Source organism: Paramisgurnus dabryanus, chromosome 24 (assembly GCF_030506205.2).
Source record: "Paramisgurnus dabryanus chromosome 24, PD_genome_1.1, whole genome shotgun sequence".
NCBI classification, from domain to species: domain Eukaryota; kingdom Metazoa; phylum Chordata; class Actinopteri; order Cypriniformes; family Cobitidae; genus Paramisgurnus; species Paramisgurnus dabryanus.
The window spans coordinates 7,849,329-7,873,557 of NC_133360.1; the positions used below are offsets into that span (position 1 = coordinate 7,849,329).

Sequence of the window (24,229 nt, forward strand, 5' to 3'; positions counted from 1 at the left end):
TTTACACGTGTGCTTTAATGCAAACTTTCGCCACATTTCCCGTTGGTAGCCTAATGTAGGATATGTATTTAATGAGATATTTCAAATGAACAAATAACAGATTAAACATTAAAATAATTACTAACTGTAATTGGCGGTTAATTAAATATATAATAATAATAAATAATGTTAAAAATGTTCAAATAGCATCATCAGGATTAATTGTTTGGGGGTTTAGCCTAAAACAAACACCAGAATATCATCCACCCCAGTGCTGCACTGAAATAAGGAAATATTGAAGTCGATCCGTTTTACTTGTTTCGTATCCTCTGAGGCTTTGTGTGTTTGGCAGCTTGCATTGCGCGCGATGTTCTCGCCCTAATCAGCGGGACCGGAGCGCGCGGGCGCTCGGACTGTGGAGCGCGACCCCGTGACACGCCTCCTCTGATTTTCACATTCCATTAGGTAATTCAATAGCAGACAATTAGAGTGACCCAGCCATCGGCCCACCCAACGGGACACAGCCGACACAATGACCCTGATGGGGATTCGCTGCAGAGGTCTGCCTGCCTGGAGTTCTGTGTCATCCATTTGAGGATGTAAATTATTAATGAGATAAGCGTAGGAGGAGATAGATAGATAGATAGATAGATAGATAGATAGATAGATAGATAGATAGATAGATAGATAGATAGATAGATAGATAGATAGATAGATAGATAGATAGATAAGCCTACAATACATCTGTACAATAATATAAGATGTGTAAATACAACAAAAACGTTTTATTGTTGATATGTCTATCTATCTATCTATCTATCTATCTATCTATCTATCTATCTATCTATCTATCTATCTATCTATCTATCTATCTATCTATCGCCTTCCTGTTAAGCTGTTCTTATCGTTTTGAATGACAGATCGCGCCTTCAAGTGACAACTTCTCGATGAGCGGGCATTAGCCGCGGCGCTGATGGACGCCCGCGCGTCTCTTCTCCTTCCTCCGTCTTTTCATTGCGCAAAATAGGCGAAGCACTGCGCCTCGGGCACTCAACACAATGGAGTGCTCGAGAGGGTGGGATTGGGGGGGGGGGGAAAGACCCCATGCATGTATAAATGGATGGGGGAAGGTAGGGGCGGCCTTGACGAGATCAGATTAAACAACAACACAAAAGCCCCACCACACTCGCCCCTTATTTATTTAGATTTTAATGAATGGGGAGCGTTTGTGTCAGCTGAAGAATCCTAATATCCTATAAGGCACACAGTGCTCTGCCCGCGGTAATTTGGGCCTAATGGCTTGTTTATTTCTGGGTTTATTAAGGCAATTTTCCAAATATGTACAGAAGATTTAAAGTAATACTGCACATTGGTTATATTTGTTTACTATAAAACAAAAAGTGACAAAAAATATCTGGAATAAATGAAAACACATAAAGAAAAATACAGAAAAATAGCCTTACAAAACACAAAATTGAGCTTTGCTCCTCAAAAGCAGTTCCTTTAGGCGTTGTCTTTTTCTTATCAGTAGATAACATTATCATTGTGTTTTATCTCTTTAAAATCGTACATTTTACAGTCTTCACGTGGTATTTTGATTGAATTCAAGTCATATTTGCTACCGGTTAACACTGAATAAACACATAACTCCTTAATTGTTAGGAATAAATAGAATTATGTCATGCAGTGGTCACATGTTCCTGATAACTTTACCGTATGACATAATTTCATGAAAGTATCAATAAAAAAAAGGAAAAAAAGTGTATTTTTTACCTTTTTTTACAGAATACAGTGTTTTCATTAATATCCATAGATTTAATAAGTTTCCATCTGACATTATACGTAGAAAGATTAAACATTTGTAATAATTACCCTTGCAACATTTTTTTTTTATCGAATATGATACAAACTTTTATCATTTAATTGGAAACATTAGAAGGCCCGCTTTTACGGGACCGTACCAATCTATACATGTCTCAACATATACCAACTCCCCTTACTTTCGCTAAAGCGTGAATCGTTCTCCTGTGCGCAAAAGCGCACGCTCCCGAGCTCTTTTCGCGCGTTCCCCAGCGCTGTGACCTCCAGGTCGCATCCCCGGGGATGATGCTTGTGTGTGGGGGAAGGGTTTGCCTGTCAGGCGGTGGCCAATACATCCTCCGTCAAAGCCCCGAGCAATCCTGTTACGCACGCAGCTCCTCTGCGCGATTATCCTGTTCCAGCTTCTCAAGAGGTTAAAAACAGGGACAACAAACTATAGTTTGTATGAAGTAATGTTTAACTTTGACTAGTTTGCGTTTATTATATGTGATGTTTTAATAGTGTTGTGGGATATAAATTAAAACTGATTTATTTCAACCTGTAAACAAGATTTAAGTATTTAAAATTATTATAAAAGAAAATTGTGAGTAAGACGTCAGATCTGCTAAATCCCATCTGAGAATTTATTTAAAGAAAATTTTGTTTATAAAAGTTTGCTCAGTTATTGCTTTAAAACATTTCAATCACTTTTGCTTCTAAATATTTTCCACCTTTACATTAGCCAAGACGTCCCTTTATTGCTATTATTTGATGGTTTGGTTTATTAAACGTTATTTTTGTATTATTACTTTTAACGTTATTAAAACTTATTAAAGGTTATGGAGAAAAATTACATTTCCCCCACCTAAAACATCCCAGAAATCCACCACACCATTCCTGCTGAAAATATTGGCCAAAATACAGTTTTGTGGTTTTCCAGAAGCCTCTCAGCTGCGCTGCCGATTAATTTTGTTTACGGAGCCCGTGCGCTGTTCTGCGTGAAACATTCCCCCTCCCTCTCACTGCATTTTACACGGCGCTTCGAGTCGTGCGGAGGGAGCACAGCCTACTGGGTTTATGGTAATTGCGGTTGTTCCCCCGACTGGCCTTCTGGGTAGTGAGAGAGAGAGAGCTAGTGAGAGAGAGAGACGAATCGAAATCGAGCAGGCGAGTCTAGCGCTCAGCTTTCATTCCCCGCCGCACGAGCTTACAGAGGCACGCACTCATAGAGCAGTCGTGCGAGTGGTCCGCGCGTTAGGGATATCGCATATCGGAACCGGGACAAAGACTGGAGAAATTTCCCGGGAACGCCAAGGACTTGGACCGTCAGATACAACCTAGAAAGTGGAGTCAGTGCGGCGCCTTTGTCGGCAAGTGGTACGTAAACGTGCGCGTGAGGACCGGACCGCGTAAACACGCGCACACACATTGCTGTCGTACTCTCGGCGTGGCTCGTTGTCTCGCCCGAGCCCAACATGGCGCTGCGAGGCGTCATATAGCAGACTGAGTTCAGTTTAACCGGAGCCGCGGGGATTTTTCGCCACCTGTGCGTTCACGCCGTTTGTGTCAAACTCGCCGTGCTCCGCGAAACCAAGGGAATTACGTTCGATCGCCTCTGTATGGATGTACGTGGATCCTCTACATGTGTTTACAATTTGTTTGGAGTGGATATTCATATTTGGCAAGTCCGGAGATACTTTGAACTTCTGAAGGACTTGAAAACAAAGAAAAACGTAGGGTTGCTAGATTAATCTAAGTTATATATACAGTAATGCGGCTTTCAACGGGAGCATCAAATCCTCTTTGTTTTAACGGGAATCTTTGCATATCTCAAACACTATTTGTGTTCTCTAAAGAGTGAAAACTTGAATTTAAAAAAGGAAATCCCACAGAATCCAAGCGACCACTTGGACGACAGACATCAATACATTCAGGTAAGAACATTTCGTGCTTCTATTATTGATGCTTCCTTGCCTTATCTGCTTGTGTTTGTTCCGTTACATTGTCCACTGTAGGCAAATGCGTGCGTATCGCGCGGACTATTGGAAAAGCTGGTCAGGGACACTTATATCCGGGACTCTTTAAAACTTAAACATCTATATTTTATGGTTAGCTTCTGCTGGGAGTGAAATAATTTCAGTGTTTGGTTTTAAGTGGCGTTTGCGTACAAGTTTTCAACATCTTTGTCTCTTTGGTGACTTGTTATTGCGTCCGATATTCGTGCAGTTCTCCTTCGTTTTTGGTTTTATTGTGTGCGGATATGAAGGGATGCTGTTAAATGATGCTAGATCCTTATGATATATTTAATGTTTCCATCAGTCCACTGTTTTCTGTAAACCAGGTTACGGGACTTTCCTTTTTAGTAGCTGACCTTTTTCGCTTGCCGCGCTGCATCATGCCGCCTATTCAAAGCGAAAACAAATCGTAGATTTGTGGAACTCTTGGTTTCTGTGAAATTCACGTGTGATAATTTCTCGTATTGAGTAATACGACGCTAGACCGCCTGCGAGCGCGCGCTTACGGTGCCGCGTAGACTTTCTATTTTCCAAACGGGATACACGGAGAGCGCTATTGATTTCGCGAGCCTCGCCCTTCTGCATGTTATCTACCTTATGAATATATTGATTGCAAATTTCAACATAGTACCTTTCCAAGTTCATAGACGACAAGAAATGAAGGTGACCTCCAAACATATACGTGTTTGGAGGTCACCTACATTTCTTTATTCGGCGCGAGCTTTGTTCGGGACTGAAAGGACACGTTCACGGACAGAAGAAGCCTCGTGAATTATTGTAAACTGAATTAAACATTTTGTTGTTTGACATTGAGAGGAAACGATTTTTCAGAACACAATTTTGCCTCGTGGGGTAATTAAGTGACTCAACAGAAGTCGATGTTGCTTTATAGACACTTCGCGACCTTCTTGCGCTCGAAGTTGGACGATGTCTGTTTGTGTCCGGGACAAGGGGGAAAGTGACTTGGCCAGTTCAGTGTATAATTTGTCATAGAGTCCGTTTAAGGACATGATTTATATTTTAGTCCAATGACAATTGCAGACACATTTTTTTTATTACATTTTAAGTTAGATTTTCTGGCACCCTGTCTCACACCACTCGTGTCATTCTTTAATAACAGAGGCAATGACGCGGTCTCCTATTATGAGGTGCTCTGTTTTTTCCAAGTACTAAAGAGCAAAATGGTGAAAGATAAGTTGTAGGTTCCTATAAAGGGTTGACCTATGAACCATTATCGTAATAGCTTGTGAAACACGCATAACCTAGAGATTGCTTCAATACGCGTAATGCATTTCATTTTGTGAAAAGACAATTAATTACTAATTACTTTTTTATGTCAAGCAGGCTAAAGTGGTTTTAGCTCAGTGAAGACTCTTCAGATGTCAGTTTTGTTGGTCATGCTCTTGCTCAAAGTTAGGCCGCTCTTGTTACGAGTGTCTAGTCAAACCTTTGGTTAATTTTTCACAGAACTTTTGCTATTCTGCATAATTAAAACGCTGTGGACGCTATTAATCAAACATGTCAGAGCGCATCTGAATGAACCCTAGTGGAAAGAGAACGCTCGATTCATCCATATTTTCACAGGCTTGTCTAAACGTCTACCTCAGATTTTTGGCTTCCAGTATTTTAATCTTACCTACACAGTCAAGTGTAAAAGTGCAAGAGTAAAGTGTTTTTCAATGCCACACACCTTTGTGGCTATATACGAACTGAAACACCAAAAATCTAATCCGTTGTTGTTGTCATAATAAATATAGTAACCTTTAATCAAAGCTCATGGGAAATATTTTGCATTAGCTTCTTATTATTTCAAAGACCTACATGCGTAAATTAAAACTTTATAGTTTTAATGCCAATATAATTTTATATTCCGCTTCAAATATATATTTTATATCTGGTAAAAATTACTATTGTAATGCTTTACAAGATAAGAATATTGTACATTATCTGTTATGTACGTTTTTGCTTTTGTTGTACGTGTTGGCACACATCGGTTGTTTTTTCAGCGTTTATTTCGTCCACGTCTCCTGCGCGCCCCGCGAGACCCCCGGCTCTCTGGATTTGTTTATTTATAGCAGTCAGCTCAGTGTGAGCTCACGCCTGCACGGTCTCCTTACCCACGGAGCCTGTCTGGAGACAGACCAGCCTATATTCCGATGTCGGCGTCAGATTTGTAAGGGAGAAAGTGCGACATATCTGACCCGTATTGTAATGCTCTATACATACCCGCTGGTGTAATTTAGACCAAGTCATGGCCCGAGATAAACCGGTGCCACAGTTAACAGAATATTTTAAGTGATTGATGTTGGCCATGAATGAGGCAAAAATTAGACCACCGAAATGAACCACATGCAGATGTTTGTCTGCATTTGAGGTTACTGAAAGAGATCAAATGATACGAAATTAGAGACCAGCCTAATATGGTCAATATTTTAGGTGGTTTTGGTGGCATTTACTGTTGGACAATGCTACAGAAACGACGAATGTTGTAGTATGTTTAGGAATGCTTTATGTTAAGGATACACTTGAATTGTGAATATTGATTTTATTGCATTACAGTCGGATTTCATTTTAATGACAATTTCAAGACTCTAAGCAAGAGACTGTGTCCATCCTATAAAATTATACTTTGAAAGCCTATAACGGACAACAACTTTGGATATACACCACATGTTCACCCCACATAACTCTTAAGGTATCACTGAACTGAAATTCTGATGGAATTTCTTTTCCAACTCGGGTTGCCAATGTTTCTCTTTGTTTTGGCAGCCCATTCGGCTTTATTCGCCAGTCTTAAGCTTGTGTGAGGGTGGAGAGATGCGCCCGGATCGGTTTTCGTTGTTTGGCTCCCGCTGGAGACGTCACGGTTTGATTGAAGTTTCTTCTATGTCCGAGCGGTCCCGCGGGACGGCGCGTACTGAAACGGGAGAGCTCTTCTCTTCGCTTCACCGAGCTTTTGTGCCGCAGCAGGAGCCCCGGCATGCACGGATCGCCGCGCGCCCCCGGAGTGACGCCTACCCACGAAGACATTGTTTTCTTTTCGCCGTATATTCTTTTCCCACACGTTGAAAGCTTGTCTTGCACCTTATTCCTGTTTGGGACACACCTCATTACTTTAAAACTTTCAAATTAGGCCCAAGCGTAACCTAACTTATGTAGTTTCAGACAAAGCTTTTCATTTTTGTATTTTATTGGCAATATCTATGTAATCTATCTAGAATAAATGAATACTAAATAGGAATTAATACTAATTAAACAGGTAATGGTTTCCATATTAGTTCCGTATGCATTCGCATATTGTTTCTTTACACATGCATGCATGACAGCAGAAGCGAATGTGTTTCAAATAGGCCTATTAACACTTCTGATGCCAAGACTAATGACAGTAAAATGGGGTCGAGAGACAATCTAATATCCCATTTGTCCCATCTCTTCGCGCACGACCTAAAACAACCAGCCTACCTGGGGTAGAGCTAAAAATCACAAAGAACCCAACCCGCATCGATTTCTACACAGAAAGAAAGGGAGATAGAGAGGCTTGGCGAGATCCAGCGCTATTCTCTAGAGAGCACGCGAGCTACCCACCATTTTACAGCAGCGCAGAGCGCACGAGGCAGACTGGGAGGTGAGCGCGCGCTAGAGAGAATGGCTGCGGGGGCCGCACACGGAATGTGAGCGCTGTCAGCGCGTGGGGCTTGCGGCGGTTTGTATCGTGTCTCGCAGCTGAATATCTGCAGGCAACCTCAAAAACTGCTTTGTAGAAGTTACGTCTTAAACATCCGCGCTCTGATTTGTTTTTTCTTTTCTTCTTTTTTTTCTATAGCCTAACGGGCCAGCCAAATTCACGAGTGCATAATGACAATAAAGTTTGTTTTTCTTTGTTATTCAATTATCCGTGTCGGCCCCTTTGGCTATAGCTAATTAGGTATTTTCCCTTAAAGATAAATGAAAAGTTATGTTAAGCCTACCTCATAGATCCTGTATCAATTTCCGTTTCTCAGAAATATGTTCTTACATATGGTGTATTTTAAACGTTCTGAATATACAATTTTTGTTTGTCTCATCCAAATTTTCTTCTCAGCTGGCATTCTGTCTTCCGTGTACGGACATTATAAACATTTTACTGCCGCTTTAAGAGCCGTTGAGAGTCTCGGCGCGGCGGACGATGAACTTGGCGATCTGCCACAGTTGACGGTGGGCCCCAGGAGTTTATACGTGGAAGTCTAAGCGGCCACCCATTCTCCACACACGAGTCTTAACTGCAAAACCCAACACCTTCTTAGCTGAGCATTTAACACTGTCTTTCATGCTCTGCGCACTTTATAACATCTCGTGTTTTTCTGTCAACACCGACCTGAGGCAGTGGCTTTTACGCTTGCTCGTGCCCTTGGCGTCTCCTTGTCACGCTGTCACACGTACATCTCTGCATTTAAAAACAATTAGTTCTACCTTAAAAATATAAATAATAAAAGCTATTAAAAATAGTATTTTCTGTCTTTTTTAAATAACAACCCTAATTTCAAACTAAAACTAAGCCTAAATAGCATTATATATTGAAATATATGTATCTAATTTATGTTTCATGTTTTTCTTTGTGCAGCTATGTTTGCATTTCTATTTATTTGCTTATAATTGTAAGCATGCATTAGCTGTATGCTCTATTAGCTAGGACACGCGCTGCACATTATGCGATGCAAAATTAGGGAAATTTTTCCGTCAGCGCCTTGCTGTAGCTGAAACAATAAATCATTTATGCTCCTGTTAAAAGCACCGTTTAATTAAGGTTGAATTTGCTGTTCAAACTAGTTTATTTTGTTTTATGTTTTAAAATATTTGGTTATGTTCTCCTTTGATGGACCTCGCAATGCGCTGCATCCTGTGCCATCAGCCTTGCGTTTTTAAAGAAGCAATGGAGATTTTTCAGAACATGTGCCCCTAATTCTGTTCAGTTGCGCTCCGTATGGCTTTTTTGAACGCACGAATGCGTCCCGTGTGAATGTCCCAGAGGTAAACCTGTCGTTCAGGGTATTTTGAAAGTCTAGGTGATTAGAAACGAAGTTAAAACGCCCCGATTTGGTGTTGGCTCACCTGCATTAAGTGACAGACAAAGAGCCTGGCGCGCCTGGTTTGTGATTGATGTCTTTGAGAGCGGAGGTTTCTTTTCTCCGTGGGGGGTGAGTAGCCCTCTTACCCATGCGCCCCTAAAATGCATAATGTCCACGCCCCCGCCGGCGCAATGAAAGGACGGGTCACAGAGGGGACGGAAAATGAGAGTGCAGAGAACGTGACTGAATGGCCAAGGCGAGAGTCTCTGGTGCGCTCCCTACGGCAGGGTCGGATTATAGGCTTTGAGAGCAGTGAAGATTTGGGGGAAGGGAGGCAGACGATCCAGGAACAGAATTTACTGAAGTTTAATGTTGGTGCAATTATGAAATAATAATTTATTTGCTTATTGTGTTTATTGGAGTTTCTTTAATATGGACAATTTTCAGTCCCCATTCCTTCGTCATGTATTTTGCTGTTTGAAATGCGTAAAATGTACAATTTCCACATTTATTTATTTTTTGCACCATTTAAAATAAATAGTACGCAGTGTGTAAAGAGTGTAAGCGAGATGCATGTTTGAAAACATACACATCAGGATACATAACACTTGTTAACACAACATTTTGTTGTGCAAATTGCATTTAGGGTTTATAATTATTTGTCATATCTTGCTAAAGGTGTGAAAAAAATATAATTGTTTGTATTTATTATACATAATTTATTTGATATATTTACCTTAAGAACACAATTGAATCTATTGTTTATTGTTATTCCCACAATAAAATGATATCAATTTGAGACATTGTAGAAATAACTAAAATTCAAGATGCCAAAAGTGCCCAAAGACTCATTGTGGTGCATACATAATACCCAACAACCTCTGCTTTCTTTGCATAAATGCAAGATGAATCGTAATTTTCTGCATTACTTTTGTTTATGCATTGAATCTGTTTTGCGGCAGGTTGCTATGGAAGTGACGCATGGACATGCACATCTGTGTGTGTGTGTGTTTGTGTGTGTAGGCTGGTTTGATTGATGACAGAGGGCAAACTGCATCACTCCTTCAATGGCAGCAACTGTGGCCACGTCTCTAGATAAGCTCTGGGGCTACGTTATTGAAATCTGGGGTCTGTAGAGCCATCAATAACAGAGGCGCGGCTCGCCTACCCAACAGAGCTCTGCTGTTATGTCTTGCCAAGCCGTGGGGCTGGGCGGCAGTATTTGGGGAGGGGTGGGGACAGGAGGCTCGTTTGATTGCTGCCTTCTCCTCTGTAATGATGAAACCCCTCTCACTCCCTCCCCTTGCGTTGCTTTATATGAGTACAGAACGCAGAGGGATTCCTTATCATAGCCTTTGAGATAACAAGGCACGTGGCCTTGTGACCATTCGTTGAGACGAAAGCGTGTTGAGGTACTGCCCTATGGCTTTACCACCAAGTGGTTGTTTTGCATGTATTGTTTCTCCACTTGCATCATGCCAGTTTCTCTGTTTGGTGTTCTTTGTCCCCTGTTGTTCTCTTTTCATCTTAACTGAAAAGGTACTATGTTGTAAATAAATAAGAATTGTAAATCTTGACAGTTGCATGATGTCTAAAATATTTTTCCCCACACAGATTATTCTTGAGATGGTGAAGACAATAGAATCTGTTGAGAACTAACCGAGAAATAAAGTCATCATTCAAAGCATGGTAAGCACCTTCACATTACCCCACAGCAACTCATTTGCAGAAAATATGTATGAGTCCATAAACAGTATTGTGCAAAAGTCTTAGGCCACCATGAATTTTTGCAATGTTATAGTGATCATATATAATTTTTTCTCAGTCTCTTTAATAGAATACATCCAGAAAATACAGGATGTCTCAACTGATGTGTCAAGTATTTAGGGTAAACTCCCCTTCCACTTGAGCAGTAGCAGGAAACTGCAGGATCTCTTAAACCTAAATAAAATTAAATACTAATTTCTAATAAAAAAATATTTTTACTTCATTTTGCTCAAAAACACTCAAGATGTGTTTAGTGCCAAGAGAGGTCACACTGAACACCGACAATTTCTAAAGAAGACATTTAGTCCTGAAAATGTAATTATTTATTTTTTGTACTTATTTCCTGTTTGTATCTTAATAAAATATATTGAAAAATAAATATGGATGGACGTTACAACATCAAGTCAGGTGGTGGTGGCCTAAGACTTTTGCACAGTACTGTATATGTAGCAAAGTTCTCCAAAGTTGAGGGGCAACACTTTAGCCTTGCATTTTCCTTTTTATAATGAGACTTCAGTAAGATTTCAACTGTCCCCTCTCATTGTGAAATGCATTAACCCATCATGAAGCAAAGAGCACAACCTGCTTTCTTGCATTAATATTCTCCATTGTTGACAGATGCACTCCCACAGAATGCACAAGCCAGAACTGGTATAATTTAACTCTCAGGTATCTCCCATATGGAGATACCGCCTGTTGCTGATATTTAAGAATGATCTCCACATTCACATGTTGTGACCCTGAATGTGTGTTTCATGTATTGTTAGTTTGTAAGGTAATCACCAGAGAATAATGTGAAATGAACAATTTTAATACAAGACATTGAAAAGTTTTTTTGTTTTTATGTGGGTTTTTTTTGGTGAAATCATGACCACCTCATTTTGTCTAACGTTTTTGTGGCTGTCACGTCATGTAGTCTCTGTTTCAATGATGATTCTGTCCTTACATTTAGTGAAAAGTGAATCTCATCTCTAGATAGCAAATGGATGGATCATACCTGTTGTTAATCTGGATTGGCTTTTTGTTCCTTTGTCTGCCTGTTGTCTGGTTCTTATTGCTTTTTGTTTATTGTCTTCTTTTACACCCCCCATTCCACCATGACCATTTTCTGCTCTTCTGTCCCAGGTGGATGCGAGTACAACCTGCAGAATGAACCATCTCAGTGCGCTCTCAGGCATCGATCGGTCCAGCTTGATGCGGGAGAGTCTCCGTGTTCATGGAGGAATTTATCCAGCAGGAATCCGGACTCTGCCAACAGAAAAGGGCTTTGTTGGTGATAGAATCCCAGACCTGCTGTACAAACCAGACGTGTCCCTCGACACCAGAAAGACCTCAAACAGTTATCCTGGACTTTATAAGAGTTCTCCACCTGGGATTCAGAAGCCGCTCGTTTTGCCTGGGACTGGTGCAGATGCATTAGGGTTGGATAGACGCGTTTTATCAGCAGACAAGCCTCCCGAACTAAGTTTGAATGGCAACAGCTATTTGCGGGTTCCATGGATGAATCCATATCATGAAGCTGGAATGTACTCTTTTATAGACTCCAGTAAATATAATGCTTTAAACATGTATAAAGCATCAATCTTGTCACAACCACCACATTACCTTCCCCAACATCTGGCCTACCAGTCTCTATGTGCTGGAGCAGGAGGAAGTGCAGCTGGTGCTGAGCGCTTATTCTACATGCCCCCTTATCCTCCTGCACCTATATCTTCACCCCTCGCCCCTCCTCTCAGGATCCCCACTGCCACTGTTGCTCCTACAGCACTGTCACCAATGATGCACCACCAGGATAAAACCATACAGAACATTGGCCCAAGGATTCACCATGAGCCCTCAGCATTTGGGCAGCAGACCATACATCAGCAGACACAGGTCCACCACCAGTCCTCTAGTGACAGGCAACACAACAGCAGTGTAAACAATCACAGCAACAGCAAGTCCACCCGGACCTCATCCAGCAAAAACACGAGCATCACTAGCAGTAGTGTTAGCTGCAGTAGCAGTGTTGGAGTTAGCAGCAGCTCCAGTTCCATATCAGTAGACACATGTCCTTCCCTGGTAATGCAACCTCCCCGTCCGACAGCACGCCCCCCTCAACCATCTGCAGCTCCACCCCCTCCACCACTTGTGGACAGCACTATTGAGTTCCAAAAGCATCTGTACAGGAGTCCTTCCTCAACTTCCTCATCCTCACCATCAGTTGCTCACCCTGTATACATTAGCAACATTTCCCAAGAGCTACGCTCTCCTATTCGAACTGCTAGCCAAAAACCTAAAGCCAAAGAGGCAACCTTGGATTCGAACAGATGTGTAAGGAATGAAAGAAAAGGCAGCTGCTCACCTGTGAAGACCTCTTCTGAGAAACCATCTGAGAAACAGGGGCCTGTTACCAAAGACCCAGCAGATAAGCCTTTAGACTTGTCTGCTAAAATCATGGATTTTGAAGGACCTCCCAATGGATATCAATCAAAATTAGAGGCCTTAGCTAAACTTGGTTATTCCCCCAACTCTCGTTATGGACTTCCCCCAAACAGGGAGCTTTTAAAAGAAACTCTTTCTCCATCCTCCTCTGCTGTTAGCACTTCTTCTAAAACACCAGAAAGACCTGAGATAATTAGCACTTTACCCTCCTCATGGGTTGTGCCAAGTCCTACCCAGACAATCAGCTCTGAGTCTAATCAAAGCAAAGGCTGCAACATCATAAAGAACAAGAATCTTGAGCATGTAGTGCCAGAGCCGAGAAGTTCCTCTTGTCCCAGAATTGATGACCAAAACAACGTCTCAGTCCCAAATTCTGTCCCTGTTGTCATAACTTCAACATCTCGGCCATCATCTGCCTCACCTTCCCCCAAGATAAATGGTGAATGGACAAAGTCCACTCCCATTCCACCAGAAAAGACTCCAACTAATAACCATGGACACCCCTCAGCTACAAAGCCCTCAAAAACACTAAAAAAAACAGAAATCCCTGAAATTGGCTACAAGCACCAGCAAACTCATTTAGAAAATGGACATGCACCAAGCCATCTTTACATGCCTCAGGGTGAAGCATATCTTTCTCCAAGCTTAGCATTTTCTAGCAGATATCTCTCCTACCCAGTACCTGAAAGTCTGTCCCTGTCTCACTTGCAGTTGCCTGGTAAAGGGCCAGTGTACCCTCACCCAGTGCTATTGGGCACTAACAACCTGTATTCAGCACGTTTGCCTCCTAAACCTGGCCTCCCTTTTGGAATACCACCTAGCCATGGAGAGTATCTGACCTACCATGAAACACAAGAGATGGTCCACCCACTGATGTCTCCACACATGCCCATGGACCACAAAGTCTCTGAGCGTCTTGAGCTGAGACCCAGGCCATCAGACAAACCTTGGCATCATGAGGAACCTTCTTACAAGCGTCAGAGCCTTACAGAGACAGAAACGGGTTACAGATCAGAAAGGGAGTCAGAGAGGCAAGAATTTCAGGGCTGTAGGTCTCAGAGCAAGCATCACACAGTGAATAAGGAAGAGATTGTCTGTATTGACCTGGTCCATGATGATACCGATGGCAGTCCAGAGCCAGACAAATATAGTGTCACTGATGCCAAAAGCAAAGAGCCAGCTAAGCCAGTCGGCAGTGGGACAGGGAATGAGAGTGGCAGTAGTTCTGAGGGTAAGGAGCCAGAGCTCATGCAGATCTTGCGTTCTGGCCAGCCTGCCATATCTAGGCCAACTGAGTCAGAGCGGCGGCCAGAGGTATGCAGTCCACCTCAGCCTAAGATGCAGGCTGACTCTCCTTTGCATAGCCAGGGTGAGGAGAGCTCATCTGAGCATAGCCCACTACCAGATATGTTGGAGGAGCAGACGTTACGCTGTGCTAGAACATCAGGTGAGAGGGCTCGGGCTGATGGTGCAGAATTCAGAGTTGATCGGCACAATGCTAATCGACAATATATGGACCTGGGCAAGGACATGCAAGAAGATGCAGAGTCCCACGAGGATGAGGAAGAAGGACATGGATTGAATAAAAACAAGAGATCCAGCCTAGCCAAGCGAATAGCCAACTCAACAGGTTATGTTGGCGACCGCTTCAAATGCGTCACAACTGAGCTGTATGCGGATACTAGCAAACTGAGTCGGGAACAGCGAGCCCTGCAGGTGAGTTGCACACCTCTTCTACATTTGTTAGAATGAATAAGAAAGTCACACAACATTTGTTTAAAAATCATTCAGAAAACCTAAGCTGTAGTAAGATTATAATTTAAACACCCCACACTTTGTTTTCTGGTAGAATCTTCACAGAACTTTACAATTTGAGTTAGTTCTCTAAAGTCCAGGGTTTCTTTAAATTTCCGGCTTCGAGTGAGCACTTGCATCTTGCTTTGCTCACTCTTATTGAACGCCTCGCTAATTACGGTTCTCTGTAACCCACCCTCCCTCTCCTGCTCTCTCTTTCTATCGTTTCTTGCTCCCCTACTGTGAATCTGTCAAGCAGGCTCTAACGGCAGCAGTGCACAGTTATCGTGAGAGAATGTGTGTTTGTGTAAGAACACACACCCTTGAATGTGTGGTTCAGTTAGCAGCTGAAAGGGTTAACACAGCATGTCGTCTGTGGCTGCTCTGGCCAGTCGTGCGGAAGCTCAGCTGCTGAGTGTGTGTGCAGGCCAGGGCCTAGCTAGCACATAATGCTGCAGGCAACTGTTAACCTGCAGGTGAGCCCCCTGAGACTAGTGTGTGAGTTTGTGTCCGAAAAACATGTCGGTCATACTTAAACATAACCACGCACTCTCCTACAAGCTGCTTCTTGTGCGCTGTTCTTCTCTTAACTCGCATACACAAACACATGCACTCCCCCCAGGCCCCCAATAGCCATGTGCATGGTAGAAGCTCTCCCAGCTTTAGTGAAATCCGGCCCATTCGTTCCTGATGGGGAAGATTAAAAACTCTTACCAGCAGCAGTGGGCAGAGAGCTCGCCGACTGGCAGAGTCATTAGTGCAGACACACACACGCACATACAAAGTCGCCCTGCTTAGTGTACAAGGAGAGAGAGAGATGGAGAGGCTGACAGAGGACAATAGCTCCATTTCAGAAACCCCACATGATTTCGAAAATAAGCCTAGTTTTGTCTGCACATTTCCACACATCCCACAGTAATATTTATATTATTTACACAACAGCTTCTAAAACTTTATTCTCAAATGTCTTGAATTCCACTATGTTTTTATAAGAATTAGTGTCTTGCTTACAATGCCTTGTTATAGTGATTCTTGTAGTTCCGTAGCAGGGTAAGTTGTTTGTATACAGATGTGTTAAATTTGTGAACATTTTAAATTTCAAATAAAATGAAAAAGATATTGAGCCCCATTCTGATTGCTTAGATGGAAGGATTATCACAAGAGGACAGTAATTTAAGTCAACCAGCTGCGTACTGGGAGGTCAGTTCATTTTATTTTTAAATTACTAATCAGTTAAAATGAGTAACTTTGGTTTTGCTCCCACAGGCAGTTGTGAAGTCAGATTTGTCCTTTGTTTTGTTTCCCCCTTTATCAGGGGCCCTGAAAATTGCATGGTCAAATTTTAAGAAATCCCTTGACTTCACTTGCATCATTTAGCATTTGTTATTAGTTTTTTGGTATGCATCTGCTGCATTTACTTGCTTCAGCTCCTGTTCAACTTTTTACCACAGATTTATGTTGTGCCCATTTTATTAATTTTCCTGCATTGTACTCTAAGCGCGAGAAAGACGTGCTCTTAACACTGGGTCTGGATTCACGATTGTGCTGTGTATGTGTGTGTGTGTCTGTAGCGTGCGATGATCCGTTTCTCGGAGCTGGAGCTGAAGGAAAAGGAGGGGTGTGTGTCGTCTGCAGCGCCCGGCTCAGGGAGAGATCGGGAGCGAGAGAGGGAGTTGGCAGAAAGCCAGCAGAGAGCGGGAGACTGGGAACGAAGCCAGCCAAGCTCCAGGCCCTCCGCAGCCCTTTCAGTCCTCTCCGATCACACAGAGCAGCACAACGGTAAGACATAAGCGCACACACATAAGTGCAAATCTCTCTTACGATGTCTGCCACTCTTGAACTCCTTTTTATCTCTCTCTCTCTTCACTCTGTGTCTTAGTCTCACACACTTTGGTGCGCCATCTTGATCGCATGCTCTCTTCTTTTGTCCTATCTCCTGCAATCTTCCACACGCATACCATTTTGGAAGCGCTCTCATTCTTCAACTCCCCTGCACACTTCCTCTCCATGTCACTAGGGACGGTCCCTGTGCTGCGGCACTCCTGCAACAGCGCTAAACCAGCGGAAACAACGTGGTAAACATGGCTTCCGCCACCGCCACCCTCAAACAGGAGACACATGCATAAATAAGCACATGCTCACTCTCCTTCTTTCCCTCGGTCTCTCTCGCCCTCACTTTCTTTGCAGTTTTGACTCATGTTTTTCCACTAGAGCTCTGCTAATGGCCTATTGCCATCAGATTTCCAAATCAACACTTTGCTGCTATGTGACCTTGCTCTCCCTGTAGGCTCTCACAGAGGCGAGGCGTTTCCTGTGTATGTGGGTCAGAATGTGTGTGCGCGTACGCTCGCATGTGTCAGCCACACGGACAATTAGCAGCGCTCTGGATTACATAAACAGAACGTGTTCGGCAGATCGGCAGTCGGTACGATGCTCAGAGGGCAAATAAAGCGGGAAAAAAGACACTTCCAGGGAAGATCTGGCAGTGTCTTGTATCTGTGGAGGTTCACAATGGCTGCCAGATCCCATCATTTTTATTAATCGATACAGCTCACAAAAATTGATTATTTAATTATTCAACACTGCATTTTTACGTTCTTTCTGTCCTCCAATATATCCCCCTTATTCTCTTGTGGTGACGCGAATGATGTTACCATGGTGATCCACTTTAGTCCAGAGTTGCTATGGTGCAGACGTTGCCATCAATTATGGGATGCATGTGGTGTTAGTCACATGCTTTCTGTGTGTCAGTGTTACCCCGGGGCAGGGCAGACTGCATTCTTGCCTGGGCCAGTATATGGGTAGGTTTGTTTGGCATCGAGAGTGCGTTAATTAAAATAGTTTCACCAGTACGTGCTTAATCTATTTTTGTGGTATGTGTTTTTTTTATAAACATGTTTGTAATTGGACCTTTGCCATGTGTGGCTTTATAAGATTTAATTTTTGTGTACATTACGTTTTATATATGGTGAGAGTTCTTGTGTTGCATCTGTGTGAATATCGGACGAGCCCCCATTGCCTGTCTTTGATCTACGCCAATGCTCTTAGCTGCCGGGAGACATTCTCAAGGAGCGCTTTTCACTGCCACACACAGAACAGGAGAAATGGGAGGGGGGACTTGAGCTGGGTTGCCGCTTGCGATCTTGGCAAGAACGTTTTGGGCTAATTTAAGCGAGCAAGCCGCCCCTGTTGCTGTCTAGCGCTCTGTGTAGGAAGGGTGTGGTGGACTTAGCACAAACACGCAAGTGTCCAGGGTAGGGGTTTGTTTTTCTCTAGCTCTTTCCTGTCTGTCTGTCTGTCTGTCTTTCTCTGTGCTCCAGTGGCCTTGTTTTCCACTGGCCTCTCATTCTTCTTTGAACTTGCATTCTGTGCGGTTGAAAGGGCCTTTCTTTGCAAGGCCATGACGTAACGTGTTTGACTAACACTTTGGCTTTGCAGGTGTGACGCCAACGTGTGCAAACAACAGAGTTCCCGTGCTCCAGAGATGTGGTCTGCCGGCTGACGTCCCGCAGTCCCGCCGAGTGGAGGAAAAAAGAACGAGGGATGTGAAAGGGGAGGAGGAGGGCTCTGTTGGCACGGCGACGAGCAGGAAACGTGCACTTGGTTTGGAGCCGAGCCAAGGCCACCCTGATTGCACGCACGCCGCAGAAGAGAGGGAGAAAGAGGGAGAGAGGCAGACGAGAGGAGAGGACGATCACTGCATCGCAGCGAAGAGAGCAAGACTGATTTCAGGTAGATATTTGAGCTGTCTGTCTCTTAACCGCCTACAGTGTCCTTCACTGTGTCTGTCCTGTTTTTCCACCTTATAATCCTATTGTTCAGTCTACAACAACTAGTCAGTTGGTTGCCTAAATGACTAGTTGACTAATTGGATTTAAGAGGAAGCCTTTTAATTAAAGTATTACGTTTTCATAGGATGCCGCCTGTCTTGTTCCCTTGCACGTCTCACTTTATTCCTAGGGTTAAGCTGTTGCTCTTCTCTCCAGCTTTAATCCATTTGCTGGCCTTTTCGGTTCCTTGATTTGTGTTTATTGCCGTCACATGGTCCAAATAAACACAACTGCTGGGCATTCTCTGGCCATCTCTGTCTTTGCACTCCTCCTAAAGGGCATTTTAGATCAAAACCACCTTTGTATAATCACACATTATTTAAACACGATCCAGAATGCTTCGATTTGCCAGCCAGATTTTTGTATCTGTATAAGGGTGTCTGTTTGTTGCAGTGCATTAGTGTAAAAGCTATGAAACTCACGCTTGTTTGTGTTCCTGGGAAAGCAACGCTCATAACAATAGAAAAACAACCATGTTTTCTGGTTAAATAGCTTCTTCTAATGCATCTTTGGGATCAATGTATTGTAATCGAATCACGCAAACCACTTTCAGGAGGTTTTAGTTTAAGTGCTAATTTACAGACAAAATTTGCATGAGACACAATTATTGTAAACATTATGAACGACGATTTTAACCATTACTATTAAAGCAAGTAATATATGAAGTCAGACCATCTGCTTAATGCAAACCGATCACAATTGGCCACCGGAGCCTCATTTGCAATGCATGATAAAACTACATGCCGTCTGTCCCGACTGACCACTTGTGATCGGATATCTCAAGACAGATGCAGGGTGTAACCAGATTGCTTGTATCTCCCTACGCAGACGTGTGGCCACAGCCCTCAGAGCAGGAAGTAAAGAATCTGAAAGTGTGTATCGAGCTGACAGGTCTTCGGCTTAGTAAACCCCGCCACCTCCATAATCTCCAGGATCTATGGGATAGACAGGGACAGCTTAACCATGACAGGCCTCAATTTGGAGCTCCCAACCTGGGCTTGCCTCCCAAAGCCTCACTTCCACCGCTACAAACCACCAGGAGGGAAAAGATCGACCCCTGCCCCACAGAGGTCCAGAGAATTGCCCTTGGTGCCCCCGCTGTGGATCGAAAGGTCAAGACAAACGGATTGGAAGAGAAGGCGGTGAAGAGGAAAGGAGAGGTGGAAAGAGGTTGGACTAAGGAACAGCTGGAATATGCAGAATCTGACATGGGTATGTCCTCACTTTTCCATCTCATTTAAATGCGAGTCTTTGCTGGGTCGACAGTGGAGAGCAGGGCATTCTGGGTAAAAAACAGAGCAGGCTGTCTGTAAAGATCTTTAGGGGACTTTGTGTTAACTGAACCTTAGACATCAGACGAAGAGATAGGAGTGGTGTAAATTGGTTTGGTCATCTGTTATCCTGTTTTATTTGTGTGACTGATCGGTCTCCTCCCCAAACCGTTCAGGTAGAATGCAAATATAAATTTCAAAGACATACCAACCTCATCATACTATAACCTTATGAATACAAAGATTGAATACATTCAAACATAGTCAACCTTAGATATACAACACACTACATATTTTACCTACCATACATCCTATACTACACTTACGAAAAGCACGTCTGCAAAGGGTGCTCTAAGCAAAGAGCGTCTCATTTAGTTATGCAGGGCAGAGAAAGACCCAGAAGGGGGGAATCGAGCGGAGAGACACGAGCAGTATGCAGATCAGTAAGAACAAAAGAGACAGACAGTGAGAGAGGGAACGAAAGGCTGTTAAAAAGGAGAGGGAAAGGGTGGAAAGGAGCAGCGAAAGATAGCAGAAAGAGATGAAGAGAGGATATGGGTAGAACCGAGGTGAAAGATGAGAGCGGGAGAGAAACAGGAGTGGAAAAACAGCAGGGAAAGGCAGATTAGAGGAAAGCGGAGCGCGTCGGCCCGTGTCTGTGGCTTCGGGATCGGAATAATGATTCTTGTTGATTGACAGCCACACACGCGTTCGTGCGCACATACTTAGACGCTCGCTTCCTTGTTGGTATAAAAGCATCGGCGAGAAAGTGCATGCCGCAGAGTAATGAGCCATGAGATTCCACAACTGTGCAAATAGCAATGTGTGTGTGCTGCCCGTCAGTATCTTGGCTGCTGGATATTGTGCTGGCGTTCTGTCAGGAGGATTAGAAAGGAGCAAGATGAGAGATGAGACTCTTTATCTTTCTCTCTCAGTCCCTCAGTCGGTGTATGTGTGTGTGTGTTAGGGAAGTTCAAAAGTACGTTTCAAAAACGGACTAGTTTGGTAGGTTGTCTTACTAGTTGACTAATTGCTCTGGTTTAATTAGGCTGGCTTACACGGACATGGTTTTTATGAAATGTTTAGTTCATGCGTTCAATTATGTAGCAGCAAATTGAATGCAGGTGTGATTTTGATAAGTCAAGCTATTTTCGTATAATCTTCCTGTAGCTCAATTGGAAGAGTGTAAAGATCATGGGTTGGATTCCCAGGGAACACGGGTACTGATAAAATGTATAGCAGGGGTCTCCAACCTTTTTGTGAGCAAGGGCTACCACAATGGTTAAAACAATCCGGAGGGCTACTTTTTTGAGTCTATTCAAAACTTTGTTGTTTTACGTCTTGATTTTATTTGACTTATTGATATGTTTTATTGTTGTTTAAAATATTATCATACATAAAAGAACCCAAGCTTATATAAAATCTGTAATAAATATGTTGGAGAGCACTGATGTATAGCTTGTAATGATTTGCATTTAGTGTGGAGAGACAAATTGCCATCTAGCTAAGACACAGTGTTCGACTAAAGCATCTGCATGAAATTTTTTAACTTGACACTTCATCTTAACACTTGTGGTGTTCGAATGTTCCAAAACGTTGTGCGAGACGGTCAACTACACAACCTGCGTGGCCCATCAACTAGTGTAACTAATATGTGCTATACATGTTTATCTTGGTTTAACTCGAGCAGGGCAGTGGTTTGCTGTTTAACGCATTATGGTGGTGTGTGTGTATGTGTGCGCTTGCCCAGTTGCGTGCTAATGGGAGGCTAATATCCCCCAGATGTCCCTGTCAAAATCCGTCTCCTGCTACACACACATACATCTCGCTCTTCTGCTTAGGGAATTCATACACACGCAGACTAATTTGCATTGTCTGTGACAAGGCGTGAGAGAAGACGCGCATACCAGTGAATCAAAACTCTCCGCAGTAAAGCCCCAGGGTGTGTATGTGTGTTTAGTACGCTGGTTTTGTTCTGTTGATTTTAAAAGCATTAAGGTCTTTGCTTCCCTTTTGCTAATTGAGTGTTGCTCTTCGGCTAGAGAGCACACACACTTGTGTGTGTGTGTGGGGTGGGTTTGGTGAATCTGGTCTCAAGGGTCTCGGGGTAGGACTTTAATTAGCCTGTTGAAGGAGAGAAGCACTTTACACAGACTGGAACAGTTTGCCCATGGGGATGTGTTCTTACACACATGCACACACGCTAGGCGGTGCACAGCTGGTGGTCTGTGTTGAAGGTTCTCTGCGTCAGGTTTACATCAGAACCGCTTGTGTAGGTTATGCCGATATTGTAGCACTTTTATGCTGGCCTGATGTGTGCTAGAGCATATTGCATATTTGTGACATTAGTCATAGTAGCCAAGTGGTATTGGTTGTTTAATTGGAGATATCTAGAAAGCAGTGTGTAATAATGATGTAATACAGCGTAACGATAGCAAATGAAGGAAGCACCAAATTGTAAAAATTTGGGATGCAAATTTTACTTTTGATATGAAAATAGGTTTGGTAATTTTGACTAAAATAAATATTATTTTGAAACGAACACTTGTAAAAGTATGTGACAATCTGCTTGTTAAGTCTGACGTCACACTTGGACCTGGAAACGGAACTGTTTACGTCATAACTTAACAAGGGGATATGACACTCTATTTCTTATACAGATTATATCATTCATTACAGAAGACCAATAAATATCATCAGGTTAATATGCATTTTTATATTCATATGTGCCGTTCTCTGTTTTCGACTGCATGCGTGTTAGAGATTTCCTCCGCGCGATGGTGTTCTCATAGCTGCTGCGTGCGACGGAACGGAGGATATGATGAATAATGAAACAGATGTGGAGCGTGCTCGGTTTCAGCCTCCCTCTCTCTCTGCCTCGTGCTTACCCTTTTATTGTCTGTCTCTCTCGCCGATGCGTTCCTCTCTCTCTAGTTACATTTTTCCGTTTCTCCTTTTCTAGTCCGTTTTATTTTTGGTATTTACTTTTATTTTATGCACTTATTTTCTTTCCTGCGTTTTCCTTTCTCGCCTTCTCTATTGGTTTACGTTATTGCAATGATGTGTAGTGTCTGTCCTCGCTCCGGTCGGAAGAAAGATAGGCTGTATTCATGTTTGTGCGTTCTCGCTCTCCCTCCTCGGTCTATCCTTCATAACAAGGTGCTCTGCCTTCTGTTGTCCATTCTATGGCTGTCTGTCTGATTTACCTAACAAGGCCATCAAGAGGCTTCTATTGGTTTGATTTTTCTGTGTGTTGCCCACAATGAGCTTCTCTGCAAACATGAGAATGTAAAGCCGTCCATGTTTGTACAGTTAAAGGTTATTTTATTCTATATTGCATTTTTTCCTAGAATGGTCCCGAAAAATTGTTTGTTGATGTAATAGCTTGCTGTTTTAATGAGTCCATCTCTTTGTCCCTCTAGGTGTTCCTCCCCTCTCCGACGGCTTTTGTGGAGATTCCTCCATACGAAAATTTTCCTCCGCACTTCCGTCACATGTCTCTGACAAGCGACAGCGTTTCAAAGAGCATCGCAAGTCTGTCGGCTCCTCTTCACCTTCCCAAGACTCGGACTGCACCTTCCCTTCTCGTTTGCGTCGGCATGGCGACCCCGAAAAGCCAAAGGGCAAGCGGCAATGCAAAACCAAGCACCTCGGCCAGCAAGAGCGCCGGATGTTGTCGCAGGCCACCAATGAGGACTGCCCTGAACTCAGCCCTGCCCACCAAAACAAGGTAAGAGCTATCACACCTCAGGATTTAATTGCTAGTGGTTGACTTTCTTGTGGTGGCCTTAGCAAATTCCACATTGCCAGGATTAGTAGCATGCCATTAACGGCTCAAGTGATTGGCTCCAAAGTCCAGAACTTAGTGGCTATTATCATACTTTAAAAGGTTGCGCTAGCTGAGATAAATGGAAAGGATAATGGATAGATCTCCTTGGTCTGCCATGCACTTTCATATTCAAGGTCACCATCATTCATTAATGTGCACAAGAACGTCCTTTCTTTGTCAGCATGTGAGGTGAACCGCTGCGCTCTTTGCTTTGGCTTGCAACCCAAGCGCTCTCCCTGGGCTCAGCGAGGAATCGTTTAAAAACGTGTCTCCAATCACAACAATGTTAATCATCCCAATTAGGAAAGCGCCGCGGCTCTCTGGGATAGCTCAACGCAGACGGGAGGGGGGTCACGGCGTGTGTGTTTAGAGTGCGGTTGCTTTGACCTCCTTGTGCTGAAAGGCAGATTCCCAGCGGAGAAGCAGGAATGGGGGTGGGGAGGAGTGAAGGCCGGGTCAGAATTCCGAACTCACT

The 24,229-nt window shown here is 43.2% G+C and overlaps 1 protein-coding gene across 2 annotated transcripts in view; it reads left to right on the plus strand.

Moving 5' to 3' along the window:
• The first annotated feature begins 2,562 nt into the window (after positions 1-2,562).
• bcor (BCL6 corepressor) overlaps positions 2,563-24,229 on the plus strand; it is a 39,011-nt gene continuing 17,344 nt past the window's right edge. The window contains exons 1-8 of one of the 2 annotated variants that reach the window (XM_065244549.2): positions 2,564-3,713; positions 10,454-10,528; positions 11,732-14,746; positions 15,968-16,024; positions 16,396-16,603; positions 18,263-18,556; positions 19,483-19,866; positions 23,348-23,655. In XM_065244549.2, the coding sequence (XP_065100621.1) occupies positions 10,526-10,528; positions 11,732-14,746; positions 15,968-16,024; positions 16,396-16,603; positions 18,263-18,556; positions 19,483-19,866; positions 23,348-23,655 (4,269 nt within the window). In that variant the 5' untranslated portion in view covers positions 2,564-3,713; positions 10,454-10,525. Of the gene's footprint in view, positions 3,714-10,453; positions 10,529-11,731; positions 14,747-15,967; positions 16,025-16,395; positions 16,604-18,262; positions 18,557-19,482; positions 19,867-23,347; positions 23,656-24,229 lie in introns of both variants that reach the window. The other variant, XM_065244550.2, reaches the window with a different exon arrangement.